The 16,083-nt window shown below is 36.9% G+C and overlaps 3 protein-coding genes across 11 annotated transcripts in view; 2 read left to right on the forward strand and 1 right to left on the reverse strand.

Annotated features, from left to right (window-relative positions):
• LOC105213273 (homeobox protein 5) overlaps positions 1-10,729 on the forward strand; it is an 84,752-nt gene extending 74,023 nt beyond the window's left edge. For 5 of the 8 annotated variants that reach the window (XM_054235005.1, XM_029040988.2, XM_029040986.2 and 2 more), the window contains 2 exons: positions 2,100-5,027; positions 5,725-7,477. In XM_054235005.1, coding sequence (XP_054090980.1) covers positions 2,100-5,027; positions 5,725-6,490 — 3,694 coding nt within the window. In that variant the 3' untranslated portion in view covers positions 6,491-7,477. Of the gene's footprint in view, positions 1-575; positions 887-1,151; positions 1,906-2,099; positions 5,028-5,724; positions 7,478-9,602; positions 9,955-10,089 lie in introns of those variants that run through there. The other 3 variants (XM_011185981.3, XM_029040987.2, XM_011185977.3) reach the window with 3 other exon arrangements.
• Positions 10,730-10,736: 7 nt separating this feature from the next.
• Positions 10,737-12,356, forward strand: LOC105213272 (uncharacterized). The gene is made up of 2 exons (XM_011185974.3): positions 10,737-11,513; positions 12,162-12,356. The coding sequence occupies exons 1-2, from the start codon at positions 10,738-10,740 to the stop codon at positions 12,298-12,300; spliced, it is 915 nt and encodes a 304-aa protein (XP_011184276.1). The 5' UTR covers position 10,737; the 3' UTR covers positions 12,301-12,356.
• LOC105213271 (general transcription factor 3C polypeptide 3) lies at positions 12,182-16,069 on the reverse strand. Of its 2 annotated transcripts, XM_054235010.1 has the most exons (4): positions 14,905-16,069; positions 13,798-14,847; positions 12,784-13,734; positions 12,182-12,668 (listed from the first exon to the last, which is right to left on the reverse strand). In XM_054235010.1, the coding sequence occupies exons 1-3, from the start codon at positions 15,724-15,726 to the stop codon at positions 12,814-12,816; spliced, it is 2,793 nt and encodes a 930-aa protein (XP_054090985.1). In that variant the 5' UTR covers positions 15,727-16,069; the 3' UTR covers positions 12,182-12,668; positions 12,784-12,813. The 2 variants fall into 2 exon arrangements, with proteins under 2 accessions (XP_054090985.1, XP_011184275.1); XM_011185973.3 differs by having other exon boundaries at positions 12,182-13,734.
• Between the last annotated feature and the right edge of the window lie 14 nt (positions 16,070-16,083).

The following is a 16,083-nucleotide window of genomic DNA, read 5'->3' on the forward strand; positions in this document are numbered from 1 at the left end:
ATTTTTTTTCCAATTTGCAAGAAATTACTAAAAACTAGACCTAATTTTGTAACTCAACAAAAGTTTGTACCGTGGTTGAAAATGTTGGTAAAAGAATTGAACCAAAGAAATAACTTAAAAATAGTGGAGATTAGAATGAAAATTTTTTTCGAGTGGTGAATTTTATTTTTTTTTTTTGGGAATACGTCTATTACAACTTTATACTAGATAATACTAGTTTTTTTACTTGCGATACTGTTACTTGATTTCCATTTTATTTCAACAACACATTTCACAAAACTTATGTAGCATTATTTATTTTAAATGAAAACACTATTTATTATAATTTGCGTAAGTATGTAGCTATTTCACATGAACACGTACAGAGTTGCCGCATAACAATTAAACGAATTGAAATTTATACTAAATTCAACAATTACTACTTTTTACGCGTGACCACGCATAATGGATAATATCGTCACAATCAAACTCAACAATAATCATTATCATCATCGTGCTCATTCATCATCACTCTCATCATTAATTTCATCAAATTCATCATTTTCCTCTTGATTCTCGCCACTGATCCGTATCAGAAAACCTTCTATTATGAAAGACTTCCATGGCACTTTGCGTACACGTAAAACGCAGCGTAACGCCATCGAATTGCCGCCACCCTCACCTCGGCGTCTTGCCCATGCCGCCAATGATGATTATGTCAAGAGTGCTTGTTTCGATAATATCCGTTTGATGAGCGCCAAACTGACTACAAATGTTCCTGGCAAGAAGTTGAACAAACGTCGCGTTACGTTGAATGCAATAAGTACGCAAGCGAGACCGCAATCGCCGCAATTCGAGAAGGTGCGAACACGAAAATACGATGAAAGTTTGCCAGCAGTCACTACAGGTATAATCAGTTTTGACATTTATTAGTACGGAATTATGGGGCTGGGGCCTTAAAAGAGTCCAACGAAGGTGCTCAAATTTTTTGTTTATTCTTTTAGTTAAATGCTTAATTTTTCGGAACAATTTTGTATTACATATTTTTCTGAACGGTTTCTTGTTGAAATTCCCAATTTATTGTTTGAGTAGATCACTTCTCCTTCATATTTCACTATCACTTTCATCCTCATTCTATTTCATACAATTCTACTTCCGTCCGTTACGCGTAGAACAAAGCAGAGACCATTGTCTCGGCGATGCGAATGCCTTATCCGCCACACTAACCTACACTGCCTGCCCATTGAATGGTGTCCATAAGTCGACAACATCAACACGCGTTCAAACACAGCCGACAGCGAGCGTCGCATCAGTTTGCAAGCGTAGAACTAAATTGAAGCCCAAAGTACCGTCGGAGTCTAGCATACGCGTTGACGCCGGCACGGTAATGACCGATCATGATGATGAACTGTTGCAAGAGAGTAAAGTGCGTAGTAGTCAATCATACGAATTGGTACAAAAGCAAACACAACAACAAGAGCAACAACTACAAAAACTGCAACGCCACAACTACTCGCCGCCACTCACGCCACCCATGAAAATGTTGCAAACACGTCAGACTACTTTTGACAAGCTGCCAAAAACGACAATCGCTGTAACCACAGTCGAAACGGCGACCACATCAACCGCGGCTGCCTCGCATACAAAACTAGAAGTGAATGCTATAAGATCCTTGACAATATGTCGACCCAAACGTAAGAAGCTGGTGCGTCAATCGATTTCAGCGCATGCCGCACCAATGAAAGCGATACCGTTACTCAAAGAGAGCATCGAAATGTTCGGTGCGCCCACGAATATGTTAAACAACGACGGTGATGAGCTCAAAGATAGCGATAGTCGTACGCTAGCCGACGATGAAACGGATGACGAGATAAAAGTAATCAAGGCGCCGCCGAAATTGGCGCGTGACAAGTCCTTTGTGCTGAGGTTTGTATGAAAGTGTAGAAAATCATTGCCAACGAAGAGACTACATTATGTCATGAAACTCTCTATCCAAGTATACGCACATCTCTCTATCAGCTTGCTTGAAAAAATCAGTGACAGTATCGCAGCATAACTTAAACTTAAAGCTCAATTTATATAATTTATCATTGCATTTTACTTATTTAATATATTTTTAGCGGTCTAACATGCGATAAATACGATCCCTTTCTGTCGGCCAAGCGTCAATTGGAGGAGCTCTGCTCATCCTCACCTCCTAATAATCCTTCCTTTTCCACTAACCTACCGAAAACTACACCACAAACTCCTGTGTCACCGGCTGGATTGCCAGCCAAAATGTCCACTTCACTCACATTAAGCTCTTCTACACCTAACTCTAGTCCTTTAACGAACAACGCACAAAACCTACGCCAGACAGCAACGCCTACTGTAAACGCCACTAAGACAACATCGAATTTTCGACGTACATCATCATTGCGCGGTCCACGTCGTTCGCCGATGCTTTCGTCACGTCCTTTATTCGCACAAAATCATCGTCCCACCATACAGCGTGGTCTTTCCGATGAGGGTCCCATCTCAACGAACTTTCTGAAACCCGAAGAGTATGATGAGATGCCGGTACGTTCGGTATGTGTCAACGACTATGCGGTTACGAAGAGTCCACGTGTTGCGCGTCGTGATAACAGTCTCTCGAATCGCAAACAGTGTCTAAAACTTAATGTACAGGGTGCTGGCGCTACAATGACGTCTGTAACGAACACACCGAATCGTGCGACAATGTTGGGTGTGAACAGCAGCGATGAACTAATGAACTCGGCTGCCAAATATCTATCGAAAACCGACTCATTAGCGGCATTCCTTAAATACGAGAAAGAACTGGAGAAACTGAATGCGCAAGCTGCGGCAGATGCCAGCGCCAGCCTGTATAAGCCGAATGAACAAAATGCAAACGACACATCTGCCACGAATCTCCATAGTCACATAATCTCGAAGGAGTTAAAAGAGAAAAGCAACACTTTGAGCAAACAAAACTCCGCCAAGAGTATTAAAGCAGAGCTTAATGAATCTCCAAAACCCAACACGGACAGCGTACAAGAGAATTTGTTCCAACATCTACCGACACCGGTGCCAAAGACACCGCATGGTGACACATCGCCATATGATAGAGGGAATGTTAGTATACAAAAGACGCAAGCCGTACGGCTCGAGGCTATAGCATTGCCACAGGCAACGTCGACGCCAATAGCGAAGCCGAGCACAACACGCGCACTCACACAAGCCACACCCACACAATTGCCTGTTGTTAGCCGAGCAATCAACTTAAATACCCTACTCGGCGAATCGAGACCTACAACAACTTCTTCGCTCTCCGCTTACAGCAAGGATGTCAAGAGCTCTTCAAGCAATGAATACATCGATCCCAAGCTGATTAATAAATGCGATAATCTGCCGGTAAATCTGAATTCGGTGCGCACACTGAAATCGGTTGGCGCTAACAATGTGGAACGTCGTTTGGACTTCTCTTCGTCCTCATCAGAGTGTTCGGCTACTCAAGCCGGTCCGATTTCGCAGCTAACAAAATTATTACCACTTACTAAACCCACGGAGGTACTGCATGTAACGGCACCGGTGGTTGTGACAACCAGTCCGGCTGTGAATATACCTAGTCGGCCCTCCACCACAGATGACAGCCAGCCGAACGCGCATCCGACACTCAGTCAACGCAGCTCCGCCGAGGGTAGAAACCTGTTGAATCGTAAAAAACGACTTGGACGTAATCATTTTCTTTACGATGTCTCACCTGAGGCGGATGACTCTTGCTCGGCGGACGATGAAGCAAATCGTTCTTCGGTCGAGTATTATGAATCCAAGTATAAATCGTCATATCAGCAGCAGCAGCAACAACAACAGCAACAACCACAGACATGTTTCGTTAATACACGCGGACAGACCACAACACTGAAGACGCCGCCAATAGTACCGCCATTACCGATTTTCGACGACTTTGACTTTGAGGAATTTCTCTCGTCATTCGAGAATGACGATGAACAATTTCCTCTGTTTAAGGACTGTAGGGAATTTCTGTTGAATCGCTCGTCGAATAAGCAACGTTCGACGCAGACGCCGAATTCAATAAATACAAACAATAACACCAATCACAACAATAACAATAGCAAAGTAAACCAACATACAACAACAACTAAAGACTACAACAACACTACGAACCACTTTCAATTCCCAAGTCTCGCCTCTAATAAATATTCCCAACCCACGCACCTATTAACACCCTCTTCCCACAGATCCCGCGATGAGTCGCGTCCAAAGAGCAAAGAATCTTCACCGCTCTCTGATCGTTATGAGGAACTAAAACGTGTAAACACACAAAGTCACGCTTATATGGACGACGGCATGACCACCAAACGACATGCTGATGCCGAGCATAAAAAGCGTGAGATCTTCATCAGCATCGAGACGGAACCGAATGAGCATGGTCGTTCGCCCATTTCGCCCGACTCGCTGCGCAGCATGGTCGGCAATCCGCAAACAATGGTCGAAGTTGAAGTCGACGGCCTCGACAATAAGTTCAGCAAAATTAGTGACGATGACGAGCAGTTGCCGCCTCGGCATGTCGCCGGCCCAAGTCATGCGGGCGATATGATGATGCGTTGCACACCCTTCAACAACAATGGCAATCACTTGCCCAATGTACAGCTGAATAATGCCAAAAATCTGATACAGCGCATGCAGGATGACTTTCGACAAATGAGCGAAGAAGTCGGTGCCAATATACGTCAAGCCATGACCGGTCTCAATGCGGTCGGTACCAATACATCGATGTTGTATGGCAACGAGCAGGTTGGTATGTCAGCGGGCATTGGTGGACGTGGTGGTGGTACATATGTGCCGCGCAATACAAATACAACGCCACCGCCGTCAGCGACTAGTGTTGGCGCCGTAGCGCCCATGTATGCCGCCTCGGGAGACGTCAGTGGTGATGCTTGCGGCGATTCGGATGACATGAGCAGTTTGGATGGTTATCCGATTTCATCGAAGTCGTCGCGACGTGGTGTCGGCTCTAAATTAAGCGCTGACTCTGCGTACGGGAGGTGAGTACAATAAAAACAATTTTTTTTTAGTTTTGTCTTTACTATTCTTAAAACTGATGCGAACCCATAAAATATATACCACGGACGAAGAATCGATCTAAGAACATCGTACTCTGAGATATCATATTTCTGAATGAAATTATTCGCTGGATCCCCGGCTATTGTCCAAAGCCACTGCTATAATTACTTCGGGTTAAGTCCATGTGTGATCTACGGCACCGCTGTAGACGAGTTTATTCTCCGTAGATCATGAACTCGGAAACTTCCAATCGAATTTCTCAAAAGAGCCCGTAATAACGTTATTCCTCCAATTTCTCTCGAAATCAGGTCCATAACCTTAAGTTTACGCGATTTGTTTTGATAGAAGGCCACTGAGCCTCACATAATTTTCAATGGTAGAGCTAGTTACTATTCAATCTTTTACGTAGACGTTTTCCAGCAAGCAAGCAGCATTCTACAACTTTCAATTAATCGGTCTTGATCGACCAGTGTCATCTTAAGCTCATAGGAAAACCGCTGCAAAGCCGGCTTCACTATTTAGGCTTCAATTAAAAAAAAACCGAACGTCTTCTGACATCTCGGCATCGGTTTCTCGCGTCTTGAATGGCCACGAGAGAGTTCCGAACTGGTTTAGAAACCGTTTCCCCTCACAGTTCTTTGCTGAAATTCAACTAATATTATCCTTTCTTCCCTGCAGCCTCTCACGCCAGAGATCCTCAGAGCTGTCGACCACACCGCAACGCAGTGCAGCGCGCAGTCGTCCCAACACCAGCAGCACGACCGCAACGACCACAGCGACGCTGCCCGCTATGCTGCCTACAGACTTACAAACACAACAGCATCAACTACAGCAGCAGCAGCAGCAGCAACAATATCACTATCAACAACAGCAACAACAATTGCAACAGCAACAGTTGCCACAACAAGCTACACAACTGTATAAATATGCACCGGTGAATGCGCGTCCGCGACGCATTAGCGCCTCATCCAGCAGTGATAACTCGGATGCCAGTGATTGTAATATGAAATATAAGCAGCAGCAACAACAATTGTTTGGCGGCGTTGGCAATAAAAATCACAACAGCAACAACAACAATTATATGTTTGCGACACAACACAGCAGCGCCGGTGGCAACAATAATAATAATACCACTAGCAACAACAACAACAATTATGATAGTCCACTCAGCTCGCCAACAACAATAGAGCGCACCGCACGCCTAACCACCAATAATACAACAAACACCACACTGCCGGCAGAGGATGCGGCAGCGACACCAACTACAGCTGCCAACAACAACAACAAGGGACACTACAGTTCGAGCAGTTCGCTGTCCAGCACGAATGCGGCAATGAGTGCGAGTATGAAAATGTCGAAATTCTGTCACGAATGTGGCGCTAAATTTCTAGTCGAACAGGCTAAGTTTTGTATGGATTGTGGGGTTAAGCGGATCGTACTCTAGTTACATAAATCAAATGTAGTTGTAGTTGTTGCCAATGAGTATACACATTATATGCATACATCGATAGATAGTTATTGCGCTTAGTCATGCAACATTAAACACTCACATATTAATACATACATACATACATACATATACATACACACTCACATATGCAGCGGTAACCATATTTATATATATACATATACTTAGAGTATTATAACAATAACAAGAACAAATTTATAAAAAAAAATCGTAAATTTTAATAAATTTAATAATCACACAAAACCAACAACAACAACAACCACAAGCAAGCAACAAAAGAATGTGCGCCAAGTCACAAAATAAAATTTAGTTACTAAAATCAAAAATAATAAAAAACAAAAAAAAACATTTCGATGAAATTTTGATGATTGACGCGACATCAGCATTCATTCCAACAGCGAAAGGTAGACACACGCATATACATACAGACACACATGCAATAAAAATTAGTTTCACATTCGCTTAAATGGCATAATGAAGAACTTACAAAGAAAGCACTAAAAACAACAACAATAAATTACAAAAACTAAACACAGTAAATATTACAACAAAAAAATAATAAATATTTAGAAAATTACCACTTACAAAACGTAGCTGCAAATGAATTTGTGCGAAAAATGTGGCAAAAACAGAATGTAATTGTAGAAAAAAAGAAATATTATATTAAATATGATTTTTTTTTTTTTGTAAAAGCAACAACAACTAATGTATGTTGCGCACGAACGACGCCAAAGTGTAGCGCTGCAACAAGTGTAGACACAAAATAATCAATGTACGCCTGCTTTATACATACGATATATGTGCGCTAGTGCGCCCGTAAGTATGCTTAGCATACTTAGCATACTAGCAACTTTATTTTATGCGTATACCAAATTTTATTTAACTTGCGCTTTAACTCATATCATTTTACTTTATGACAAAGAAGAACTAATAATAATAAACATTTTTATAACAAAAAAAATATTAACGACATGCTAATTTTATTTGCGGAGGAGTGGAGAATTTTTTTTAATTTTTATTTTTGTACTAATAAAAGCTATTTTTTTTAATTCATTAAAACATTAAAAAACAATTTTCACACATCATTTTTAAGGTTTACCTAACGGTTAGTGTAGCCATTATACTAAAATATAAAATTTTAAATAAAAAAAATTGCAAATATTATAAATTTTGTACAACACGGAATTTAAAACGAATACAAATAATTAAAAAAAATAATAATAAAAATAATTTTAATAATAAAAAAAACCAATTATTAAATAAAAACAAATTAACAGGTAAAAATATAATGAAAAATATTACTAAAGTAATTTTAGTACTTAGTTAAATATTTTAAATTTGAAAAAAAAAATATTTTTATTAATAAATAAAACAGTGTTTACATAAGTAAAAAAATTTTTAAAGTATAAAAAAATATTTTATAATAAAAATAAATAAAACAGTATTAATATTTAAAAATATTTAACATATAACATAAATTATAAAAATTAAAAGCAAATAATTAATAAAAAATAAAATCATAATAAATTATTAATTTATTAATTAATAAAAAATCAATCACAAAAAATTTATAAATTACAAAATTGTAAACCAAAAATAAAACCAAATAATTAATAAAAAAAAATACAATTTTATTATAAAAAAATTTTTAATTACATAAATTATAAACAAAAAATAAAACCAAATAATTAATAAAAAAAAAAATTATTATAAAAAAATTTTAATTACATAAATTATAAACAAAAAATAAAAAACAAATAATTAAAAAAAGTAATAATTATGTAAAAATTAAAAATTAAAATAAAAACAAATAATTAATTTGAAATAAAACAAAAAATAGCAATATAATAAAACATATTAATAGAATATTTTTTAAAACACAATTAAATAATTTAATTTTTTTATTAAATTATTCTTTTTTTATTTCAACATATACTACATTTATGCTTCATTTCTACACGGTTATATTCTACATGGGTAAAACCTATAAGCATAAACGACAAATACTCTACTCGAGGTAAATTCTGAATTGTATTAAATTGAGGGCTGCCACGTAAATGATTTCGATAGAATTTTTGGTAAATAATTAAATTTTTAGCGAAAAATTGGCAATACGGTAACCCTGTGTATGCAATTTGTCAAAACAATATACACCGGCACAAAAAATCAGCTGTTTTAACGTTCAACATAACTCTAAATCCGTTTATGCATCCGAGTTAACTCGTCTATATACGTGAAGAAAATGTGTATATTCTATCCGAGTAGATCATTTAACTCGTGGTGAAAAAGTGTTTATGCATGTTGGTTGAACTTACCCGTGTATAATATAACCGAGTAGAAATGAAGCATAAACGTAGTAATAGAATCTTTACATACATTAGACAAAAACGACGTATATTAAAAGAAAATTAAGAGTTTTATCAATTTGTTTTTGTATAAAGAAAGTAAATTTTGAAATAAATTAAATTTTGCAATATTAATAAAAAAAACACATCTGATTAATTAATTATATTGAAAAAAGGTAATAAGCAAATTTAAAAAATTACTTTTTAAATAAAAAATCTATATCATTATATAAAAAATTAAATAAATAAATAAATTTTTAAATAAAAAATAAATATTATTGAATAAAATAATATTTGTTTATAAAAAAATAAAAACAATTTTCAGTACTAAATGAAGTAATAATTATTTTAAATAAAAAAAATTATTCAAAATTGCTACCAAAATTTTCACCTTTTTTAAAAAAGTATAAAGACAATATTAAAAAATATAAATATAAAATTTTAATAAAAATAACATTCGCTTAAAACATTTTTTTTTAAATAACAAAAGCTGCAATTTCTAAAATTTGCTTTTCATTAACAAGACTGAGCAGTAACCATGGCGTATACGCCACAAATGTAAGCTTGAGATATTGCCGAACAACTAACATTTATCGAACCGGTTAACGAACAAAAAACTAACCAACGATTACAAACGAAATTACGAAAAATCAAACTCACAGCAATGTTTAAAAAAAATCAGCTTATAATTTCAAACGCAAACAAATTTACTTTACAACATTTTTTCTACTCTTTAATTACAGCCAAAACTGCTGCAAATAAGTTTAAGCGAAATCCCTTGAAACTTTTCAAGTTTTAGGCCACACGAAAGAACAACAACTGCAAATGCTTATCAAAAAAATTAATATTTTTATAAATATGCATATATTTTTTCTATAAAATAAGTAAAGAAAATAATAGTTAAGGGCTTATATTTACAAAATTATAAAAAAAAAATAAATTAAATAAAAATACACAAAGATGAAAATGAAAAATATCGCGCTTATGTGCGCACTATATTCATACTAATATACATATATAAATATATTTTATTAATATAATTATATAATAAAAAGTGAATAAATTGCTACTCACTCACCTTCATCTCAATAAAATGCAATTTGTTGTGCTTTAATACACAAATATAATATATAAACACAAATTATATATGTATGTACACGTTAAACATATCAAAAATGTCACAATTATAAATATATTTTAATATTTACATATATTTTTAATATTTTTTAGCATACTAATACGTATTACAACACTAAAACAAGAAAAGCAACGTAAACAAAGATTATGCCGTAATTCACGTACGAACATGTTCTTTGCACATGTACATATATTATGAGAGCATTTGAAGTGAATAAAACTAATGCTATATACACAAATATTTGTTGTTGTTGTTGTTATTGTTATTGCAAAATTAAGAGTAATAATGATTTTAACTTGGACGCGAAAGAAAAACAAAACCTTTCAAACAGCCAAACAAATGTTTAAGAGCATATAATTGAGAGTCAATGTCATGCAATAAAAAATGCAAGCACAAAATATCGCATGCGATATAAAAAAATACTTTCTACTAGTTTAAAAGTTTAAATGCCACATTCGTTTGCTTATAACGAACAACACTTCGGAAACCCTTGTTAACAATTTTCTAAATTTCAGCCACACTTTCGTCACTTTCGTAGCGCTTTCATTCCGTACCATCATTTCATTTCATTTCAAATTATCAGTACTTCAGTTGAAAAGCAGTCATTTAAATTTTAAATATTTAGAACTCGAAAGAGCAAATGTTTGTTTTTCAGTTTTTGAAAATTATTTAATTTGTTCGTGTGTCTTGTAATTGAAAAAATTCCAAATTCGAAAAAAAAACAAAAAGAAATCAACGAAATGTTTGCGTCCGGCAGTCGAACGAAGAATATTATTGTGCGCCAGTCCATGACGCATCGTCAGCTACCATTATTGCCTACAGCAGCAACACCAACAACTATGACGGCGCGAACGGCGCGTCGCGTCAGCTCCACTGGCGACGACACGCGTCTAGGTGCAACGCTTAGCGGACGCCAGCTGTCACCACAAGTGCGTTCGAAATTCACCGAACGCAAAGCGACCTCAATGTCGGCCACAACAACAGCCGCAGCACATGTGCGCAATGCAATGCAGTCAAGCGCCAGCAATAGTAATCACCCTGGTCTCTATAAAACGAGCGCACACGCAGCGGCCGCCGCAGCGGGTAGCGGCAGTGCGCAAGGCGATGGCCGCAAGGTGATGCGCGGTATACCGAGCAATACGGCGGCGCGCGCCACCGCACGTCAACGCAGGGAGGCGGCCGCTAAAGGTATCGACACCACTGTTAAGAAAAGCGATGTTATGGAGCAGATTATTAAGACAGAGATCGGCATACAAACGAATGAGCCGGAAATACTTAATCACGATCTGATTATCGGCGATATTAAGTTGTTGCCGCCCACGGCCTGCGTGGTAGCGGAAATCGAACGTCAACGTAGTGAGCTCAATAAGAAGCTGATGTTGAAGACACAACGAAAATTTGAAGGTCATTCGGAGAAGCAAGAGGAGCATTTGACCGATTTGAAGGAGTTCCTCGAGAAATCGGTGGTCACCAGACGTTTACGCAAGTCCAAACTCTCGATCGAAGTAGATAAGAAGTGAGTGAGTGTGTGAGTGATGAGCAAAGCTCAATCATAACTGCAAATAATTTCTGGGTAGGGTGGTTTTCGTAGACCACCCACAACATGTTCCATGTTAGGACAGAGACTATTAGACCGTATTAACGAATACGGTGATTGCAAAAAAAAAATTAATTAAAATAAAAATTTATTATAAAAAAAATTCAAAAAATTAATTAGAATAAAAATTAATTCAAAAATATTATTTAAAAAATCAATAAAAAATAATAATCAATAAAAATTAATTTAAAAAAATAATCAATAAAAATTAATTAAAAATAATGATCAATAAAAATTATTAAAAAAAATAATTAACACAAAATTTAATTTAAAAATAATAATTAAGAAAAATTAATTGAAGAAAATTTAAAAAATGGTGTTGCCAGATTTCTAAATTAAAAAAAGCATCACTATTAGGATTTAAAAACGAATTTAAATTAAAAAAAAATTAAATTATTATTATTATTTGAATTATAAAAATAAACATTGAAATCGGCTAATTTTCGGGCATATAAAAAATTTCCCCTAACTAATATATTAAGGGTAATTTCGCCTTAAATTGAAATTTCAAGTGAAATTTTTTGCAAATTTCCAATATTTTTAACACAATTTTCTTCTTTTAATCAGGCTTATAAACTCAATGGATGAAATATTAAATAGAGGCGTACCAAAAACTGAATCCATCACAGATATTAAGGGGCGTATCAAGAAAAAGGAACAGGAATTGCTAACACTATTCGATACTGTCGAAAATTTGCAAGTTTAGTATACAAATTTATGCAATGCAAATATGTATATACAGAGCTATTATATATGTATAAATAAAATTACGGTGATTTATATTACTAAAAATTTTGGATTAATTAATAAATATAAAATTTTTTTAATACAAAAAATTAAAAAAAAATATACACAAATCATTTACATACCAAACACATATTTAGCAGCATTTTCGCTTAAAAACTGTAACTGGTTCTTCTTCTTATTATATAGTTTTAATATTTTTTCAAATAATTTCCAATGCTGTATGTCATGGAGAGAATTGTTGAAGATATATTTTTATTATCGACGCCTTGAATTAGCTTACATGTATATATCTCCACACAAGGCAGCGCTGCTGATTCAATAGAGACGCTGCTACAAATATTTTCATAATTTATAAAATAATTGCGCACACAAAAATGCCTTTCGCGAATTTACACTATACGAATTTAGCCGACATGCCTTGTGAACACACTTATTAGCTCACCAACATCCGTGCATTTTTTACATACTTCATTCATACAACACAATACTCATAGAGATATTGACGCGCTTTACGTAAATTCCCCGCTGCCTTATAGATGAGATGCAGATTGTAGGCAATTTCCTGCCGCAAACCCAAATACTCTTCGTGCTCCTCAATTAAAGGATGTTTGGCGGCCAAACCACGTTCATAATACTCCACGGCGAGGTGTGCTAAGCCGGCTTGTTGATAAATGCGCCCAAAATTATAGCAAATTTCCTGTTCAGCAGCGCTACAAGCAGCATTTGTGGCTGCATGCGTTGACGACGACGACGACGCCGCAGCTACAGTGGCGGTGGCAGTAGTGCCAATTTGCCATTCAACGCCAGCACGCAGTTGAGCATACTTTTGGGCGAAGGCGATGGATTGCGCGACGGCAGCAGTTTTACGTAACACTTTACGTTGCAATGACATTTGATTGAAAATAACCGCAATGCAGAGCGCCAATATCGGTGTTTGTTGCTCTTTAAAGAGTGGCACATAGATATTCAATGCATATTTGTACGAACAACAAAATAGATGATAATGCGCTAGAAAAATACGCAATTGTCGCTCGGTGGGATGACGTTGCACAAGACGACGCACATAACGATGATAACGTAAATCCTGACCCTTTTGCACCAGCAACGATAGTAAATTCCAAAGCGCGATGTTGTGTGGATTTTTTGAAATTAACTCACGTAAATATGAGAAAGCAATGGCGCAATTGTCATTGAAGTAGCAGGCGAGTATTATGATGCGTTCCAATTCGATGTGATAGGCGGTGAAACGCTTTGTGGTGACCATGCCAAAGCAGAGACGTTCAATGCAACTAAATTTACGATGTTCGTAGGCGACACGTATCAGCTCGAGAAATAGACGATATTCATCTTGTATGGTGAGATCGGAATTCTCTTGCGGTATTTTAATATATTCCTAAATAAAAAAAAACGGAAATTACAATTATTGCATGTATGACATAGAGAAATATATTATCACCTGCAATGCCTTGTCTGTATCCTCGGTGATATTGCGCATTTGCAATATTACCTTGAGTCCTTCTGCATTGTAAAAACTGCCACCATTCGCCGCGGCAAGCATTTCCTCGCGATTGCGTAACTTTATAGAATGTCGTGCCAGCAGCACATAGCCGACTTCAAGAAATTCATCTATCTCACCGATTTGCTGCAACATCACGCAACGTTCATACAACAAACGTGCATTCAGCGGTTGACCATCGCATTCGCCGGATTGTTCGAGCGCCTTAACCGCTTCCAAGTGACGTCCCTGCTGCTTGAGTAGCGCTGACAATGTAAATTTAGCCTCATAACAAAATGGTGCCAACTCCACAACACGTGTATAACTTTCGATTGCCTCATTGGTACGATTCAAATTACGCAAACATTCAGCTTGACGTAGCCAAACGAAGGCCGGACACTCAATCGTATCGCCATCCGTTATGGGACGTAACAATTCTATAGCTTCAGCATATTTATGCTCTTGCATTAGCGCCTCGGCAATGTCGATGTATAAGTCTAGACGATCATCCGTCAAGGGTATGTGTTCATGTACATTTTGTATAAGATAGCCGAGTAAATGATGTGCATGCATGTGTATCAGACTTACACATAGTTTAGCACGAAAATCGGGTACAAAATCGTCGGGTATGACACAAAAGAAAATCAACTCCAAATTACTCTCTTGTTCCGTTTCCAATTCGAGTGAAGTGCGCGCACGTAAGCAACGTAAGACTTTGCCGTAACCCTTGTTAAAAATTAGTAGATCCATATACAGATTGAGATCTTCTAGTGTAAAACGATCACCACAAATTTGATATGCGCTCTCCATGGCTTCCAGCGCAATGGCATGTTTTGAAATACCATGAAAATGATGTGCGACATTTTTGGCTGTCATCAAACAGAGTTCAGATTCGGAGCGTGGTACGTGTGGCAACATTTTCAAATATGTCAACATGGACATATGAGTTTCACCCATCAATTCCAGCAAACGTGCTTTGCGCAAACGCAAATCATAATCTCTAGGCATTGCCTTAAATAAAATTACATTTAATATAGAATAAAAAAACATACAACATATACTACCTACTTTTATTGCTTTCGTGTAGAATACACGCGCACGTTGTAAATTTCCTTGTGCAATATGCAATTCCGATATACGTATCCATAGATCGCGATCGTGTGGATTCAAATGTGCCGCGAGCGTTAGAAAATACAAATGTTTTTCAGTATTGCGTGTTTCATATATTTCGGCTAATGTAAAAAACGGTTCCGGTGCCAACGGATTTTGACGTATAATTTCCAAGCATATTTTCTCGGCAATATCAATTTGTCCACGTGCAAAACTCAGATTGGCCTCACCCATGAGACCCTGTAGCGCGGCATTAAGTACAGTACGTCGCCGGGGTGCGCTAGGTCCGGTACTGCTACCAGTACTACCTGATCTACTACGCCAATTTGGTTCACTTAAATCGGTGTCAACCGTTTTGCGTTCCATAACAGCGTAATCATTTTGACGCTTTGCAGTTGCTTGCTGTGATGTTGATTGTTCCACGTCAATAATATATTTCTGTTGCTCTTGTGCTTCCAATTCGAATTTGTCGACATCATATTCTTCTTCTTCGCCGGGCTCAAGTTTTGTATAACAATCGGGAAATTCTACTTCTCCACTTACAAAACGCTTTATCAGCGCTGCTTCCCCCTCAACACCTATTGCAGTTGAACTTTCGTGGTTTTTGGCTAAAGCGCCATCAGAATTGCGACAAATATTTGTGCTACTTGTCGGTTTACAATCATCAGGTGCTATGATGTCCAGCACCTTTAATGGTTGCGTTTCTTTGAATTCTGACAATTCCGATTCGCTTACATCATTGCTGGAGAGCTCCTCAATCAAAAACGCATTCTCATCCATTTATAAATTTGAGATTTCTCTGTTTAAAGTAACACAGCGTTATTTTTTGGTAAATTTAATAATTAAACGCGAAAACTTGGATCACAATTTAGACGCGGCGCCAACTGCACAAATGTTTACAACACGCTTATAGGATTTTGTTAGTTTTTGACATTTCACACGCTGGTCCGCAATTGGACCTTCTCTATATTTTACATTCTCTGCTTCTAGTTTCTTGCACTTTACTCGGCAACTCTCTAATTACTGTGTTTTGGTGCTAGTCCGGCAGCCCTTATATAGTCGATTGTAAGCGATACATCGCCAATCGAAGATTCTGGCAACTACGAATATCGATGTCTAGATACATCTAGTACTTAC

This window comes from Zeugodacus cucurbitae, chromosome 6, assembly GCF_028554725.1.
Source record: "Zeugodacus cucurbitae isolate PBARC_wt_2022May chromosome 6, idZeuCucr1.2, whole genome shotgun sequence".
NCBI classification, from domain to species: Eukaryota; Metazoa; Arthropoda; class Insecta; order Diptera; family Tephritidae; genus Zeugodacus; species Zeugodacus cucurbitae.